The sequence below is a fragment of the Phascolarctos cinereus genome, unplaced genomic scaffold (assembly GCF_003287225.1).
Source record: "Phascolarctos cinereus isolate Bilbo 61053 unplaced genomic scaffold, phaCin_HiC Scaffold_8;HRSCAF=390, whole genome shotgun sequence".
NCBI classification, from domain to species: domain Eukaryota; kingdom Metazoa; phylum Chordata; class Mammalia; order Diprotodontia; family Phascolarctidae; genus Phascolarctos; species Phascolarctos cinereus.
The window spans coordinates 9,510,339-9,528,568 of NW_027556291.1; the positions used below are offsets into that span (position 1 = coordinate 9,510,339).

Genomic DNA, 18,230 nt, shown 5'->3' on the forward strand with positions numbered 1-18,230 from the left:
GATCATTGTAGACATGGACTGCAGCCATGAAATTAAAAGACGTTTGCTTGCTCCTTGGAAGGAAAGCTATGGCAAATCTGGGCAGCAGACTACAAAGCAGAGACATCACCTTGCCAACAAAGGTCTGTAGAGTCAAAGCTGTGGCCTTCCCAGTAGCAATGCAGCCTGTGAGAGCTGGACTATAGTCCAGGAAAAGGAAAGCTGAGAGCCACGGAATCAATGCTTTTGAATTGCACTGCTGGAGAAGACTTCTGAGAGTCCCTTGGACAGCCAGGAGATCAAATCAGTCAATGCTTAAAGAAATTAACTTTGACCATTGATTGGAAGGACAGATGCTGAAGCTGAAGCTTAAATATTTTGGTCATGTAATGAGAAAATGGGACTCATTGGAAAAGACTTGGATGCTGGGAAAGATTGAAGGTAAAAGGATAAGGGGAAGGCAGAGGATGAGATGGATAGAGAGTGTTGTGGAAACAACAAACATGAGCTTGGACAGATCCTTCAGTATCCCCCTGTATAAATGGGTCTAGGATCTAACCACTCTGGCCTTGTCCTTCTGGGAGATCTTTGCCAAGGTCTTCCCAGAAGCCCTCCAAAGAAGGTATACCCAAGGGGCTGGGGACCTTTCTCATGGGCTGAACTTAATCAGAGGAAAGGCAGTATTGCATACTGGATCTTCGAGTCAGGAAAACCTCTAGATACTGACATTAGCTGTGGTAATTACCATGTTATCACAATCTCCCAGTGCCCCTAGAGGAATCTCTAAGACTAGAAGTCACAGATGAGTTGCCACACTAAAGTTGCCCACACTAATATCACAGGTCTGGACTAAAGCAACAAGTGTCCAAAGACTGGTACATTCTGTCCATGTTGTAAGAGTTCGGAGGATGCAGAAATCACTGCGGGCTGGGGTGGTGGAAGAAAATGGAGGAAGAATGACTTGAGCAGAGTCTTAAAGACAGGAGAAGATTTAGAGGGGGCAGGGGAAAGAGAGGCATTCCAGGCAGAGGGAATGTCATGAGCAAAGGCCTGGTGGTGGAGATGTGCATGACCTATGAAGGAGATAGTGAGGAGATTGGTCTGACTGGAGCAGAAGGCTCATGTCAAAATGTAATAGAAAATATGTTGCTTGGGGGCAGCTAGGTGATGCAGTGGATAGAGCACTGGCCCTGGAGTCAGGAGGACCTGAGTTCAAATCTGGCCTCAGACACATAACACTTACTAGCTGTGTGACTCGAGGCAAGTCACTTAACCCTAATTGCCTCACAAAAAAAGAAAGAAAGAAAGAAAGAAAGAAAGAAAGAAAGAAAGAAAGAAAGAAAGAAAGAAAGAAAGAAAGAAAGAAAGGAAGAAAGAAAAAGAAAGAAAGAAAGAAAATATGTTGCTTGAAGGCCAGAATGTGGAGAAAACAAAACAATAGAATTACAATGATGTGCACATACACACAAACACACATACACTTTGGAAATAAACGTCCAGTAAACACTTTTTCATAGACAATTCCTGCTGTGTGGAGCAAGTACAATGCAACTCGGGTCAGATTCTAGACTAGAGGTATATAGATATAGATGTCAATATCAATATCGATGTGTGTATATATGCACATATGTATAGATGTAGGTATACAAAGACATGCATAGATACATAATGTATATGTGTCAATATTAATATATGTGTGCATACACACATATATACCTGCACACATATACATGTGTATATACATACATATATAGACACATGTGCATGTGTACACATATGTATGTGTACAGGGTGTCCCAAAAGTCTCAGTGTAGTTTTAAGCTTATATTCTTAGTAACCTTACATAGACTTTAGGGAGTCCATTAACTCAGATGGGGGAAAAATGACGCCTTTCTTTTCACTAACTTCTAACTGAAATCTAGCATTTCTTTCAGTTCTTTGAAAACCTGATTCTGAGCAAGGCTTCCTAGGCTTCCCTGGGCTTCCTTCCTGCCTGAGGGGTCCATATGACATAAATGAGGTGAAGAAGCTGTTAGGGGGATCAGGAAAAGTTTTATGCAGAAGCTAGTGCCTGAGCGTCATCTTCCAGGAGGAGAGAGACCGTTGGAGGTTGGAGGAGGTCACCTCTCAGGTGTGTGGCAGGTGGTAGTTGAATGGGGCTTGGAGGTCTGGATGCTTGGCATTCTAAGAGGTGGGGCTGAGGAGCAAGAGCCTTCCAGGTATGGCGGCCAGCTGGTGTGCCAAGGTGCCAGAGCTGGAGATAGAATAGTGAGTCTGACCTAGAACAAGAAGGCCATGATGCAGAGTAATAGGAAATAAGATTAGAAAGGTAGGTGGGAGGCAGGTTGTAGAAAACCGGAAATCACAGCAGCATCCATTTTAAGAGTTGAAGGGAATTTCAGGGACCATTTGGATTTCATCCTGCAATAGCAATAGGGAGTAACAGTAGATTTTCAGGAGGTAGTCAGTTCAAAATCAGTTCCTCAGCACCTACTACTATGTGTTAGGCAGTGGGATAGAAAACCAAAACCGAAATGGCCCTTATCTGCCCTCAGGGGGCTTCGACTCTCCCAGCAAGCTTGGCTATGTGCCATAGGCATCCAATTACTCCCTTCCCCACAGGCTCAGGCTGGTGACTGGCTGGGATTCACAAGGAGCCCAATGTCTAATTTCCAGTTTGCCCGGGGCATTCCAGGACTGCTGATCGATCATTTCCCCTCACCTTTGTTGCCACCTGGCTTCTCTTGCAGGACCCTTTGCCAGTGTTTGAACCTGACACATCGATCCTGCTGGGAAGGGACCTTACGGACTCCGAATTCAGCCGCCTCCTTTTACAGATGAAAACTGAAGCCAAGAGAGGGAAAGGGACTTGCTTTAGGTCACACAGCTTTTAAGGGGCAGAGGATGGATTCAAACTGACAGGTCTTCTGACCTGCTTCTTTCTACTACACTAAAAGGTGGGGCTGAGGAGCAAGAGCCTTCCTTGCAGTCTCCCCAGTCTCTCCAACTACCTGCTCCACACCCTTCTCCCTCCTTAGTCCACTACTGGAGCATGACCGGCCCTTTAGGAAACAAGCACCAATGTGCCTTCGTTGTCCATGGGCTGACAGCATCAACTGGGAGCTCCTGAGATAGAGAAAAAGGAAAAACTCAGGAAAAGGTCTCCTGATGGCAGTTCAGAGGCTGCCTTCTATTCCTAGCTCTCCAACTGAGTGAGCTGGCAATCCGTGGGCGTGCCTCTTCCTTCTCTTGGCATGCCTAGGACACAGGGCGTCAGGATTTGTAACCTACCTCCCACGGGTGACGAGGCTGAGCCAGCAAGGGCTGGCAACTTGAAATGACATTCATTTCTACCTTGGGGCTTCTGGCTCAGCCGCCAATAGCAGCAGCAAATATTTACTTCGAGCTTTCTGTCTTGGTGGATGGCACCGGTCTAGGCACCAAGGGTAGGTGGAGCTTTCCCTAGGCCAAACTAGAATACCAACCACTAGCATAGCTTGATGCTTGACCGTGCCCCACTCTGCCTTCTGCAGCCTCAGCAGGATAGCTCTCAGGGACCCCAAAGGGCAACTTTGGCGGAGTAATTCTCGTTCAGGTGTGTACAGGTTAGACGAGGCAGCCTCTGGGGTACCTTCCAGGCCTGTGAGCCTCTGGCCTGGCACCAGGGAAAAGGAGCGGTTTAGGGCCAGAGGAGCAGGATGCAGGGAGCATTGTAGACCAGAGCTGGTTCAGGGGCTGGCAGTGAGTAAGTAAGGGGTGTTGTATGGCAATTTTGCATCCCCCTTCCCCAGGGTCCTTTGCTGCTGAGGGGCTCTGGGGAGAAGTGAGAGGTTTGGGGCCCACTTCAGGGATTTGCACTCAGTGCGAGTTAGATCTGGGGATCTGGGTGGAGGTGCAGGGAGCCCATGGGTCAGCCATTCTTTGTTCTGCAGGTCGGTACTGACTGCCGTCAAGGAAGCGTGGGAAGCCAGTGGCCAGTGGCTGGGGAGGGCCTGGAAGCTGATGTGTGCACAGGAGATCCTACTGACCCTATCGAGGCCCTGGCAGTTCAACATTTCCAGCCATACTGAAGAAAGGAAGAGTGTGAAGCAGAGGCCAGCTGTGTCTGTTAGGGCCTGGGAACTAGGAACCCGGAAATGAGCCCAAAAAGACTAGGGAGCAGAAGTGCTGGGGAATTCGAAGGCCAGGGAAGGGGAAAGAGCAAGGAGGGGGGCCTGGGAGGAAAGGCTGGTAAGGTGCCTGCCACCCCTCCCCCATACAGCCCCATGCCAAGCCAAAGTGAGGGATACAGGACCAGACCCTGCCCCACAGGAATCCTAATTCTGATGAGATCTGTGAAACAAAAGCTGACCGAGCATTACTGCTGTGGAATTAGCTTCTGGTGTATTATAGTCTTTATTTTTTCTTACCAATTTGCTGCTGGAGCAACCAAGACACAGTCTATGGAGGATGAGCCTGGGGTGTGTGTGTGTGTGTGTGTGTGTGCGTGTGCGTGTGTGGTGCTGAGACAAAAGACCCAATTTAGCAGTCAGGAGACCTGGATTCAAATCCTGCCTCTGTCACATTGGGCAAGCCACTGTACCTTACTGAGGTAAACACAGGCATGTTTGGCGAGGAATAGATTAGATGGCCTTTAAGCTTCTTTCCAGTTCTAACTCAGTGATTTTAGCATTACCTCTCCAGCCTGGAAAGGCAAACTTGGGGTCTGCTTTCCCAGTCAGCATTTTTAAAGCACCTACTCTGTGCCAGGCACTGTGCTAATTGCTATGGGTACCCCTCAAGGAACCCCCATTCTTCTGATGGGGGAGATAACATGTAAAGAACTGGGGACGTGCAAGAAACAGACCATGTAAATAGAAGGCAGACTTGGAGAGGAAGGCACTAGCAGCCGAGGACACCAGGTATTTGATCCTGCTGGAAAGATGGAGCCCCTGGAGGTTACTGAGTAGGGGAGTGACTCGGCCAGACCAGTGGGCTTTAGGAAAATCACGTTGGCAGCCAAGTGGAAGCTGTAGAGTTGAAAACCTGATGGGCAGTAGGACCTAGGGAGCTCCCACCCAAGCTAAGGCGGAGCCACCTACTTAAGCACCATAGGGTGAGTAAGTGAGTCCCTAGGGTGTGAGCCCATGCGTGGGAAGCCGGTGAGGCTGGAGGACGCTCTGCCTTTACCAGCGAGTCAGCCCGTCTAGAGCGATGCTTCCTCCAGGGCTGGGGCGTCAGGGCCAGTGTGGGCACAGCTGCTTCGGGGGAGTGGCAGAAGCCACCCGCTGGCCTCTCTTTCCTCCCTTGCCTCGGAGCATCCCCCTGTCGAAGTGCCTTCCTATCCTGTAACAGGCAGGCAGGCTGCTTTGATTTGTCCCTGGCTAGTCCCACCCATTTCTCTCCTGTCCTCCTTCCCCTAGCACCCTTACTCCCAGCCTTTGCCTTGTGGTCACTGCTGGGGTCAGCCACCCAACACCTGTGCTGGAGGACCAGCTCCCTTGAGCTTATCGGAGCAACAGGCAAGGCACAGCCCAGGCACGGACACGGAGGTGGTGCTTTGCTTCTACCCTTGGGTGGAGGTTAGGAGCACACTGTTCTTTTGTTTGCTCCTTTCCGTGTCTCTTTGCCTGTTGTGTGTGTGTGTGTGCTTCCATCTCTCTCTCTCTCTCTCTCTCTCTCTCTCTCTCTCTCTCTCTTTCTCTCTCTCTCCCCCTCCCTCCCTCCTTCCTTCCCATACCCCACCTCTCTGTGTCTGTCTGTCTTCTCTATCTCTTCTCTTCCCCCCTGCCTAGCCCCACCTCCACCTCCCTGCATCTCTTCCTGTCCCTGTGTCTGTCTATCTCTCTGTCCCCGTGGCTTTGTGTCCCTCCCCTATCTCACTCACTCCTGTCTTGCTCTTTTTGTCTCTCTCCCCAGAGAGCTGATCCTGGGACCACCGTTCCTGTTTACCTGCCCCATCCCAGAGCTCAAGATCTTGAAGCCCCTCTTTCCGGCATCCCTGTACTCAGCCAGAACTCTGCACAGGACAGTCAAGGTTTGTCCAGGGACAGGAGAACCCAGGGAGCAGTCCCAGGTCACTGTGGAGCAAGCCAGCAATGGAAGAGATGAGCACGGTCTAGCAAGGCCCAGGATACTCAGGCATCTGCCGGTCACTCACCTGTCAAAGCCCAGTCCTCTTCTCCTACCCTTGGTCACCGCTCAAGGGTCACTAGGGTGGAGGCAAAAGCCTTGAACTTGAACTCCCCTGGGGGTCTCTGTGCTCTCTCTGGGCCACCTGCAAGAGGACCAGCCTTAGGAAGCTGGCTCATTCTACACGGTCCCAGAAGGAGGGAAGTCCCTGGGGAGTGGGGGCAGGTCTTTTCCAGTCCTCTGAGCACCCTGACTTGGGTGACCACTGGTTCTCTGGACAGCCCACACACCAGCGGCAAGTGCAGCACCCACCACCACGGCAGACCCAAACAAAAGCCATGTCCCCATCCCCTCCTTCCCCAAAACCAGCAAGGAGAGGAAGTCCCTCTTCCAGCTAATCAGTGTTCTCGGGTCGCCCTCAAGGTCCAAGAATGTCTCCTTCTCTGTTTCATCTCGGCAAGCAGCTGAACCCATGAAGCCCTCAGAGGACCACCTGAGGCCAGCCAGTAGCTTGGGCATCGACAGGATTTATGAAAGCAGAGACCATGTGGTTGTCCACCACCCAAACCCACAAGAGTCCATTATCCGAGGGCCCAATTCTCAATGCAAATTTCCATTTAGCATTCTCTTCTCCACATTCCTCTACTGTGGCGAGGCAGTGTCTGCTTTGTACATGGCTAATGTCTATCAAAAGAGCAATGACACTTACTGGATGACATACACTGTTGTCTTCTTCCTGGTTGCCTCCATCATGGACCAGTTGACCCTCATTTTCGTCCACAGGGATCTGGCCAAAGATAAGCCTTTCTTGCTGTTTATGCATCTCATCCTCATGGGACCAGTTGTCAGGTGAGTAACCAACCCTCTGTCCAACTGACTCATTGTAGTGACCTTCCCATAGACTGTAAACTCCTGGAGGGCAGGGAGGGCTTCTTGCATTTTCATCTTGACATCTTCCTTGAACCTAGCACAGTGCCTGCCTTGTGTGCCTCAAAGTAGGTATCAGACTTCTCACGCACTGGTGCTGAGAAGGAATAGCATTTGTTCCAGACTGGCACCATTTTCGCTCCCTCCCCCATCTAATAATAATAGCTGGCACCTGAAGTGTGCTTTCCACATATGTGTTATCTCTAGCAAGTGATCCACTGGGATAGGAGCTATGAGTATTCCTATTTTCAAAATGAGGAAATGGAAGCCACAAGAGATGAAATTATTTTCCAGTGTCACACATCTAGGAAGTATCTGAGGCTGTAGAGACACATGTGGGACCTTAAATCCAGTCCCTCTGGCATTTCTAAAGCATGTACATTCTGTCAGGTGCTATGCCAGGGGCGGCCCTCACAGACCTTCCACACCACTGAAATGTCACCAGGATGAGCTACTGTGCTACCCCTAAACCCCACTGGGTTTGGGATTGTTTTATTATCACTGGATGCTGTCTGTTATATGATCATGTGACCGAGAAAGCCGACATGGGAACCATCACATGCCTCTGCATGCATATATCCTTTGGTCCAGGGCTACAAGGCCTTGTGTCTTTTCTGTTTGATATCCAGAATTCCCATCCAATTGATGAACATTCCCCCAGCTCCCACCCCCACCTGCTTCCACTCCCATCTCCCAGATGGGCCACTTTGTCTGAAGCCGGACAGCTAGCAGTGAGCACCACTCTGCTCTTTCATGGCTGGTCCCTCCCCAGCCCCCAGATGTTGGAGGGACCCCCAGGAACCTTCCTGCCAGTTAGAAGCGGGCAGTGACTGCTACCTGTCTCCTTCCTCCTTCCGCACCTCTCCCAGGGCATGTTATAACAGGGTGATTTCATGATATCAAGAAAGCCTTTATTCAGGTGGATTTAAAGCTGGGAGGAACCTCAGAACCCTAGTCCAGCCTCCTAAAGAGGAAGGAGGGGTAACTTTTTCCAGATCACATAAGCAATAAAAAGCAGTCAGTTTGATCTGAACTCAGCCCCTCTGCCCCCGTGTCCCATCCCTGGCAGGGAGGCCTTTTTCTAGACAGGCAGGTTTGGAAGGAGCCAGAGCACCCCTAGTCTCATTGTTAAAGGCATCAGAGTAGGGAGACAAAGTAACACAGTGCCTGAGACCAGGAGAGTGGAATGCATCAGCTCGGGACTCCGCATGCCAACGGGTATGGCTTGAATGCCAGACAGAAAGCTGAAGAGAGATAAGGAATGTGGGTCAGAAGGAGGTGTGGCGCAGTTATGCAGGCAACATGGCTCAGCCTTGGAGAACCACCTCAGTGCGAGCTGACAGATCCCTTGAGTCCCAAGGGAAGTATTTTTGGAGAGAAAACTGTGGGCTAGGCGCTGTGTAGGAGCCAAAGAATAAGCCAGGCCTGCTGCCTTCACAGAGCTTATCTCTGCCGTGGTCGGTGATTGTCCTTCGTTCTTGAAGAGGGCCACAATGACAGCACTAGAGTCAAGATTCAGTGTGTCTGACTGTGGCTGATCAGACCAATATGAGCTCGGAATGTTCGACCACAGGTCAGGCACAACTAGCCCGTGTGGCCTGGTCTGGTAAGTGTACAATTCACTGTGCACAGCTTGGGGAAGATTCCGAGCTCAGAGACAGGCTCCCAAGTCAGCCCATCAAACCCTCTCATTTTGGAGGGCACCCTGGAAGGAGTTAGCCCAGGCTTCTTCACTTTGGCTGGGCCTTAAGGCTCTCATGCAGGCAGGCTGGCTCACTCGTGAAGCCTAGGGATTCCTTTTCAGAATACAGTTTTTCAATAATTGAAGGAAACGTGAACTCTCAGAGATGAGTGAAAATAAAGAAGTCATTTTCTCATCCAAATTCCTGGAGCCCCTGACAGCTCTCTCGGGAAGCCTGAGGTCCGTGGATCCCAGATTAAGAAGCCTTGTATTAGACAGACCGAGCTGAGGGGGGAAGAGCAGTTGAGAGAGGGTGTGCCAGGGGAAGGGAACAGGATAAGTGAGTAAAGGTTCAGAGGTGGGAGAGTATGTGGGCCATAACATAGAGTGTCCGTGGGAGATACAATGGCCAAAAACATCAGTTGGGGCCAAATTGTGGAGGACCCCAAATGCCACATTAAGGGGAACGAATTTTATTTGCTAGGTAATGAAGAGCCTTCTAAGGTTGGTCTATGTGTGGGGGAAGGAGCGAGGGCTTTTATATAATCAGAGGATTCTCCTTGACATCAGGAAAGACCTTCCTGGCAATGGGAGCTATCCCAAAGCAGAAGGGGTCACTGGGGGAATCCAAGCAGAAGCCAAGGGACCACTGATCAGGGATAGTATTGGGGGAAAGGGCTGGAGTAGCTACCTTCTGGGGTCCCTTCCACCTCCAAGAATCTGTGACTACTGCAAGAGATGTACTGGCCCTTTAATATTGAGAAGAAACAAGCAGAGTGGAGAAAGGAAGGGACAGGCAACACAGCATTGGTGATGGTACCTCCCCCACTTTCACTTTTGGCAGTCCCCACCCCCAAAGACAGCTTTGGTTCTGTTCCCATCATGCTTTGTTCCTGCAGATGTCTGGAGGCTTTGGTTAAGTATTTTGAAGTATGGCAGAAGGCCGATGAGGAGGAGCCCTATGTCAGCCTTACTCGAAAAAAGATGTTTCTAAATGGCCAGGAAGTGCTGCTCGAATGGGAGGTGGGCCACTCCATCCGAGTCTTGGCCATGCACCGGAACGCCTACAAACGCATGTCCCAGATCCAGGCTTTCTTGGGCTCAGTGCCCCAGCTGACCTACCAGCTCTATGTTACCTTGGTCTCCACCGAGATGCCCTTAGGGAGAGGTGAGTGGGAACAGGGGGAGGTCACCCATGGACTCAGCTAGCATGTGGGGCCCTGCTCAGGCATCTGCCCCACAAGGGTCTGCCCATCTTCTCCAGCTAGTGTGAGCAAGGCTTCTTCCCTGGTCACTCTGGGTCTTGTTTGCCCAGCAACGAGCCCTCTCTGCTTCCGGAAGCAGTCAGGCAGCAACTAGGAGGACAGGTTTGGGATGCTTTCCCCCTGTCCTAGGTCTTGTCTGAATTTTCATTGGGGAATCAGGCCGGGCTGGCTTTGGTATTTGAAAACCAGTTCTTCCGTCCTCCAGAAGGTAAAAAGCAAAGGCGGGGGGGAATGTGGGGGTGGGAGGTAGGTGGCCCAGGGCAAGAAGCCAAGAAAAAGAAGGCCTACATCCCAGTCCCAACTCTGTGATCTGGGAATGTGTCCTAACCAGTCACTGGCTCATTTTCCCACCTGGAAAATGGGGAGCATAAGATGATTAATAACCCCCAGCAGAAGCTGTGATAATATGAATGTCTGCTTGCCAAGCACAGTGTCATTTAGCACAAGGTTGGGCTAATCCTCAGTACAACTACAGGCAGCAGCTTGGGGGCAATAGGAAAAAGCAATTATCTGGATTCAAAGGAGCTGAGTTCAAATCTAGGCTCTGCTCTTTGGTTTTGGTTTTGGTTCTTGGTCTGGCCTTGTGCAGAGCCCTTCACCACTAGGGGCCTCACGTTCCTATCTCTAAAACAGAGGGGGGTGGGCTAGATAACCTGGGAGGTGCTGGGACTTTCCTTGTCCTCCTGGGACGTTCAGAAAGAAAATCTGACTCTTTTGAGTTTGCACGGCTCCGGTGAGTGGCCACTGTACATCCTGCATCCCAAAGAGCTCCATTGGCGTCTTCCTAGAGTGTTAGACCTTCACACAAACTTCCTCCTATACTTGCTTAATCACTATTGGGGGTGGGGGTTCTCTCCCTAAGCAGGGCAGAAAGTTCACATTCTCATGTAAGGCCTTGGTTCTTCAGGAAGCTGAAATATCTGAAAAAGACTGGGAGGCAAAGCCAAAGCCCACCTGCAAATGGGCATTGGTGCTAAAGCTTGCTGAGGGGCTGATGCCTAAGGCCTGGAGAGGATGCTTAGTTAAGACAGCCAATGAAGCTAGAACCTTAAGGAAAGATACATTTCCTTCTTACCTCAAGCTCTTTAAGGCTGCTTAGAGTAAGAAGAAAAGTCCTGACTCAGTCCTCACCTCCAGCATCAGCTACTGATATTGCTGTAGAGACATCTGGTATCTCCCCTGAGCCTCACAACACTGTCAGGGGTAGCTGCTGTTAGGATCATCGTCTTTTTACGGATGAGGAAACTGAGGCTCAGAGAGACAAAGAGACTTGCCCGGGGTCACCCAGCTAGTACGTTTTTGAGGCGGGATTCGAGGCTAGGGCTTCCTGATATCAAGTTCAGGACCTCATCAGTGTGGGTGCTCCTGCCATCGATATGGATCACAGCTTGTCTACACCTCAGAGCAAGTAGCAAACTCCTTCAAGTAACCGGCCCCCGCTTCATTTATGCTGTGAGTTGATGCTGCCTCTGTTTCTTCCCAGCCACCAATCCAGCCCAAGTAAGCAGGCAAGTTCTTCCCATGGATCCCTGCAGGGCCCCCCAGGTGGCCTCAGGTCACAGACGTTCCCCAAGTGCCAGGTGTCATCTTGTGTCTGATCTCTTACGCTACCACTCAAAGGCGCTGTTGGCCCTGGGCAGGGCTTCCCTCAGGCCATTGCTGGGACTTGTAGCTACTTCTTCTGCAGCTGATCTCTGGGGTCCCCTCTCATTTTCTCTTGGATACTCACTGCCCCTAGCTTCCTCTCTCTCAGATCAGAAACAAGTCATAGAATGTTAAAAATGTAACGACTCTCAGACCTCAGATAGTCTATACTCCCCCCCCTTATTTTACATGTGGGAAATGACTTGCTTTGAGTCACACATCATGTTAGTGGCAGAGGTGGGACTGGAATGTCCATCTCAAACTTCTGGCTCTAGGTGCTTACCACTAGAACACATTGACCCTGAAAGGAGGTCAAGGGGATGCTCAGTCACAGAACTGGAGGATTGGAAGGGAGCCAGCCAGTCCAATCTGTCTATGAAAAGGAGTCACCACAGTGACATGCCCAGCAAGAAATTGTCTAGCTCTAGCCTCTGCTCATCCCACCTTGAGACAGCTCTGTGACCCATATTTGTCTCTTTACACCTTGCCCCCACTGCTCTTGGGACTAAACAGAGCACTGGACCTGGATTCAGGAAGACCTGAGTTCAAATTCTGCCCTTCAAACACTTCCTAGCTGGGTGACACTGAGCCAGTCACTTCACTTCTGTCTCAGTTTCCCCATCTGTAAAATGGAGGTAATAACAACACCTACCTCCTAGGGTTGTTGTGAGGATTAAATGAGATCTTTGTAAAGTGCTTTGTAAAACTTTAAAGTGCTATGTAAATGTTAGTTATTGCTTGTTTATTATTACTGTTATAATTATAACCCCAAAAATCCCCATCCTTTTTGGATGTTTTTACATTTCCCTCACCTGCCACAGTCCATCTTGGGCTTTAGCTTTCCTGACCTCATTTTTACAAGATTGGGCAACACCCATATTCGTCCTGTGTTACTTGGCCTTCCTTCTGCCCATTTTCTATACTTTGGTATATTGAACTTGCTTGGCTGGTAAGTTCTCTGTGCATCCACACCAGTCTCTTCAGATAAGATCCCATTTTTCTGCCTCTTCGGGATTGTTTTCATTTGTGTCTTTAGAATTCCATCCTTGAGCTGAATAGTAGCAGCAGCAGCAGTTAACAGAAAGTCTCAGAGTGAGAAGGGAGCCCAGAGCTCCATCAGCTAGTCCAACCCCCATCTCAAGCAGGAATCCCTGAGAAACAACCATCCAGGCCCTGCATGAGTCCCATTAGGCATCTTCACTACTCCCCAGCACTGCTCCTTCCACGTTGGCTAATTGTCATTGTGAGAGCAGAGATAAGTGACTTGGCCAAAAGGGCAGAATTAAGCCCAGGCACCCTGCCTGAAAGCCCCACATGGCTTCTGCTGTTCTTCTCAAAACTTTGAGCTCTTCTTCACATTTTAGGATAAGAGCTGGAAGAGACCTTTGAGATCACTTGCGATCAGATCTGGGTAGCGCCCAGAATGGGGAAATGTCTTGCCTCAGATTACCCAGGTAGCAAGCAGCAACACCAGGATTTGAATCCAACTTCCCTTACTACACTTGCCCTCTCACTGTACTCTCTTTGTGATATGTTTTCCTAAGATTAAATGAGATTCTTATATAAGTATAACCAAGCATGATGGAATCACAGATTTCAAACTGGGAAGGACTAGCTTTGAGGAACAGTGCTGTCAAACTCAAATAGAAAAAGAGGCCATTAACCCATATGTAAGGATCCCTGCAGGCTGTATATTGACTTAAAAAACCAGACATGTTTATATTTCTCTTTTTATTAATATTAATTACACTCAAATCAGATAGGAAGTTTGTTTTAATTGGCTTGGAGCTACACTCGGCCACAAGCCATGTGTTTAACACTTCTGATCTAGGTTAATCTCATTTTTTAGATGAGAAAACTGAGGCTCAGAGGGTAAGTAACTTGTCCAAGGTCATATAACTACTAAGTGACAGAGGCTAGATTTGAACACAGACCTTCTGACTAGAGACCCAGCAGTTTTTCTTGGCTATTGTATACAAATGGCAGAACTGCTTTTTTGCAAAGGTATTATCTGAGCTTCTCCTCCTAATATGAGCTGGTTTTTGGTTCTCTCCCCAGTTGAGCTGTGAATGTCTCTTCCATTTCACTGTGCCATAGCTGCCTTCCTCTTGCCCCCTCATTTACCCTTGTCTTATATTAGTTGCCTTCTTTGTGTTAGTTTCAGGACACAATCACTTTTTTTATTATTTAAAACTATTTGTATTGATATATTTTGTTTTTACATCACCTTTATTTCCAAATATCACACTTTGAAATATCACCCTGCTCTTCCCTACCCAGACAGCCAGCCTTTGTAACAAAGAAAAATTAAGAAAGGGGGAAAAGAGGCAGTTCAAGAGAACTACTTTGTTCTGACAAGGTTCTTGTTCTGTCACTGTGTGTAATACATGCAATATTCCGTACTCATAGTTTCCCACTTTTACAAAAAGAGATCAAAGTGCATTTTCTCAGCTCTTCTTCAGACTTAGTCATTGTAATTAAATAGCATTCAGTTTCTTGTTCTTTGCATTTACATTGTTGTAGTCAGCACACATGCATATTATTTTCTTGGCTCTACTCACTTTGTATCACTTCATATAAGTCTTCCCATGCTTCTTTGAATTCTTCAGATCCATCATTTAATATGACTCAATAATGTTCAATTACATGTGTGTACGAAAATTTGTTCAGCCATTCCCCAAGTGATGGGCAGCTACTCTGTTTCCATGTCTTTGCTATTACAAAAAGTGTTTTCATTTATTGTTTGATGTATATGGGATCTTTCTTTCTGTGATTGACCTCCTTGGGGTATGTAATAATAGCTAGCATTTATGTAGTGCTTTAAGATTTATGAAACACTTTGAATATGTTAAGTCATTTGATCCTCACATTGGTCCTGTGATGTAGGAGGCCTAATTAGCCCCATTTTATAAATGAGGAAACTGAGCACTGAGAGAACAGGTTCACTCATCTACCAGATGAGTGTATGAGGCAGGCTCAGAACCCTGGGGCTTCTGATCCCAAACCCCATACTCTATCCACCGTACCACCAAGCTGCTCTAATATACTTAGCAATGTGATCTCTTGGTCGAAGTGTATGGACATTTTGAATCCATATGCTTTTTTAGACATCCTTTTCAGAATAATTCCAAATTGCTTTCCAGCTTGTTTGGATCAGTTTGCCACTCCATGAGCAGTGTATCAGGGTACCTGTCTTTTGTCAGCCCTTCCAACATTGACCATTTCTGTTCTTTAGCATCTTTATGAATTGGTTGGGTGTGAAATGAAGCCCTAGAGCTATTTTGACTTACCATTTCTCTAGCTAGAAGGGACCCGAAGTTGAATCCACAAAAAAGGAGACTTGGGAGCACCAGGAAGTGAATTTAGGTGAGGGACAATTAAGGGACCGAGTGTAGGCAGTTGGTAGCAAATGGAACTGGGCACACGGAATGGGTTGCTTCAAGGGCGAAAATGTTCCCGACTCTTAACATTTGAGCCTCGTTTAAGTTTTTGGACCACTGAGTCATAGGGATTGATTATAGGATCATAAGATCTTGGATCCAGACCTGAAGGGGACTTTAGAGGTTATCTAATGCAATCTCTTCATTTTATAGAAGAGAAAACTGAGGCCCAGAGATGGGAAATTATTTGCCTAAGATCATACAGCTAGTAAGTAGCACAGCTGGGGTTTAAACCCAGGTTCTTTGACTCCACATCTAGGATCATTTCCACTACACCAAGCTACCTCTTGTGCATGATCTGACACCTCCCCCTTCCTGTATATCTTCCTGCAGTGATCCTGATAATCTTTGCCCTGATCTCTGTCACCTATGGGGCTACCCTCTGCAACATGCTGGCCATCCAGATCAAGTATGATGACTACAAGGTCGATGTACATGTCACGGAGGTCATCTGTGTCACCATCTGGAGGAGCTTGGAGATCACCTCCCGCCTGATTATTCTGGTGCTTTTTGTGGCCACCTTGAAAATTAAGGCGTTGCCCTTCTTTCTGATTAATTTCATAATCATCCTCTTTGAGCCATGGGTCAGGTTCTGGAAGAGTGGTGCCCAGATGCCCAACAATATTGAGAAGAACTTTAGCCGCGTGGGCACCTTGGTGGTGCTCATCTCGATCACCGTGCTCTACTCGGCCATCAACTTCTCCTGCTGGCCAGCGATGCAGTTGAGGTTGGCCGAGCGGGACCTGGTGGAAAAAACTCAGAACTGGAGTCACATGGCTGTGCACTATACTGTGAGGCTGCTGGAGAACATCAGCATGGTGCTGGTGTTCCGCTTTCTGGGGACCAAGATCTTGATCAATTACTGCCACACCTTCGTCGCCGTGCAGCTCATTGTGGCCTACCTGATCTCCATTGCCTTCATGCTGCTCTTCTATCAGTACCTGCACCCGCTTCGCTCACTCTTTTCCTACAATGTAGTCGATTACCTGCACTGTGTCTGTTGCCCCTGGGCCTCCCGGGCCAGGTCACGGAATCTAGAGTCAACCAGTCAGTTGAGGCACAGCATCGTCTGATGCTTCCCCAACTGGGTCTTTGGGGAGGGGGGGGGATTGCCAAGAGGAAATCTACAACTCAAAGTATGAGGATGATCCACCTAGAAAAGCAGTCACCTGACCATTGGGGTAGGAGTCTGGGCCCTCAAGCTGTGAGAAGCTCCCAGTTCACAGGGTCCAGACCACAGAAGAAGGGCTATACCTAGCTCTCATCTCCCCCCCCATATACCCACACACATGTCCCCTCGAGAGTGTACATACATATACCCACACCCGCACACATACCACTGGGAGCCATCTGGAACCTCCCAGCACAGATGGGATGACTATGCTTCCAGGGCTGAGCTGCTACACTATATTTTAGTGACCAGTGAAGGCCCATCATTAGCAAAAGCCCATAAGGAACCACCTACCCTAGAGCTGACAAGCTTCAGGAGAAGGGTCCCAGGACCCGCAGATTTTTCCTGAGCAGTCCAGGAGAGTCTGTCCTCTGCCACACCCAGTTTGACTTGTGGCCCTTCAGGCCTAAGCTATCCTCTCAGCATATCCTCCACAGGACTTTCCTTCATGGGCCACCTATTGCCCCCCCCCACCCCAATCATCATAAATCCCTCCAAGCCAGCTTTTACTCTCACAACCCAGCTGTTTTCTTAGTGTCTGATTATAAATTATGTTTCAACAATGCTGACCTGTGACTGAAAATGTTTTTACTGTGACCCCCCAACTTTGTTTCTAGATACTGTCACTTAACTTATTTATTTCAGGGGTAGAGGGGGATATGCTTGGGACAACTTCTTCCTGGCAGTTGGGGAAGGGGAGGAGTTGCCACTCCAAGGGGGCTAGATATTAATCAAGTCAATCTCAATGACTAAATCCCATCTGAGTAGACAGAAAAGAGATGAGCCTCATCCCAAATGTACAGAATCAGAGAGTCTGAAGGGACTGCAAACCATCTAGTCCAACCCATACTTGTAAAGAAGCTATCACTACTACATGCTTGTTCAGTCTCTGAGGCAGGCCCTTTCACTTTGGGAGACTCCAAATTTGCCTCTTTGCAATGCCCCCTCCCTACCCTCCCATTCCATTGCTCCTAGCTCTACCCTCCTCCCTAGAATCACCTTGGAGGTACTTGAAGACAGCTGTCATATTCTGCCCACCACCTCTCCCTCCAAGACCTGTCTTTTCCAGGCTAACCATGTCCAGTTCCTTCAACTGATCCTCCTCTGGCATATACTCAAGGTCTTTCACTATCCCGGTGATGCTTTTCAGCTTCCCAATGACCCACCTTAACTAAGATCTAATCAGGGCAGAATACGATGGAATTGCCTGTCAATTTCCCTTTTCCTTAGAGCTGGACCCCTCAGTGTAGCCCAAGATCCCATTCACCCTCTTGGCTGTCTTACCGTGTTGTTGCCTCTTTAAATCTAAGACCCTCAGATTTTTTTTTTTCAGATGAGCTGCTCTCTATACTCCCCCACACACACTTTGTTCATAAGGAGTTCACTTTACAGTGAGTAGTTCACGTTCGCCAATCTTCTTGTGCCTACGTGGATGGATACAGGTATTTATTTCCTTTTCTATGTTTTCTATTTAGTATTAGCTATATATTTAAGCTTCTTAAGAACAAGGCCCATCTTTGTATCTCCAGTACCTAGCATGGCGCATTGTATACAGTAGAAGCTTAATCAATGTCTACTGAATTACTTTAAATTGCAGTGGCTTTGGGATGGGATTTAACATTCATTTAATGCTTGCAAAGGACTTTCCATACATTATCTCAATTTGATGCTCACCATAACCCTGTGAAGTAGGTGTTATTATTATTTCCATTTTACAGGGAGAGGAAACTGAGGTCCAGAGAGGCTTAGTGACTTGTCAAGATGGCAGAGCCAGGATTTAAGCCTAGGCCTTTTGGCTTCAAATCCTGCTCTTCTGCCACTGGGATATTTGTCTGACTGGCTGTCCTAGGTCTGCTTCCCAGTAAATAATGGAGCTAGGCCTTGGGAGATAACCATCTGACCTATTAACTTCTACCAGCTGTGAGCACAAGTGGAACTTGATGCCATCTGTCCCAGGCATGATGTGATCCAGTGACTCGAGTGCCACACACCATGGAAGTATAGAGCCAGGC

General features: G+C 48.4%; 1 protein-coding gene and 1 non-coding gene across 2 annotated transcripts in view; both read left to right on the plus strand.

Annotated features, from left to right (window-relative positions):
• LOC110192329 (XK related X-linked) overlaps positions 1–5,475 on the plus strand; it is a 53,664-nt gene extending 48,189 nt beyond the window's left edge. Inside the window, exons 4-5 of the transcript XR_013483664.1 lie at positions 2,730–2,936; positions 3,912–5,475. This is a non-coding gene — a transcript (XK related X-linked). The remainder of the gene's footprint in view (positions 1–2,729; positions 2,937–3,911) is intronic.
• A 994-nt stretch (positions 5,476–6,469) lies between these two features.
• Positions 6,470–16,787, plus strand: XKRX (XK related X-linked). The gene is made up of 3 exons (XM_078147923.1): positions 6,470–6,939; positions 9,598–9,866; positions 15,381–16,787. The coding sequence occupies exons 1-3, from the start codon at positions 6,563–6,565 to the stop codon at positions 16,118–16,120; spliced, it is 1,386 nt and encodes a 461-aa protein (XP_078004049.1). The 5' UTR covers positions 6,470–6,562; the 3' UTR covers positions 16,121–16,787.
• Positions 16,788–18,230: the final 1,443 nt, after the last annotated feature.

Excerpts from the sequence above, each read along its gene's own strand:
- XKRX (XM_078147923.1), top strand. The coding sequence starts at position 6,563 with ATGAAGCCCTCAGAGGACCACCTGAGGCCAGCCAGTAGCTTGGGCATC. Across the intron at positions 6,940-9,597 it reads CTCATGGGACCAGTTGTCAG|ATGTCTGGAGGCTTTGGTTA; the intron begins GTGAGTAACCAA and ends TTGTTCCTGCAG. Across the intron at positions 9,867-15,380 it reads CGAGATGCCCTTAGGGAGAG|TGATCCTGATAATCTTTGCC; the intron begins GTGAGTGGGAAC and ends ATCTTCCTGCAG.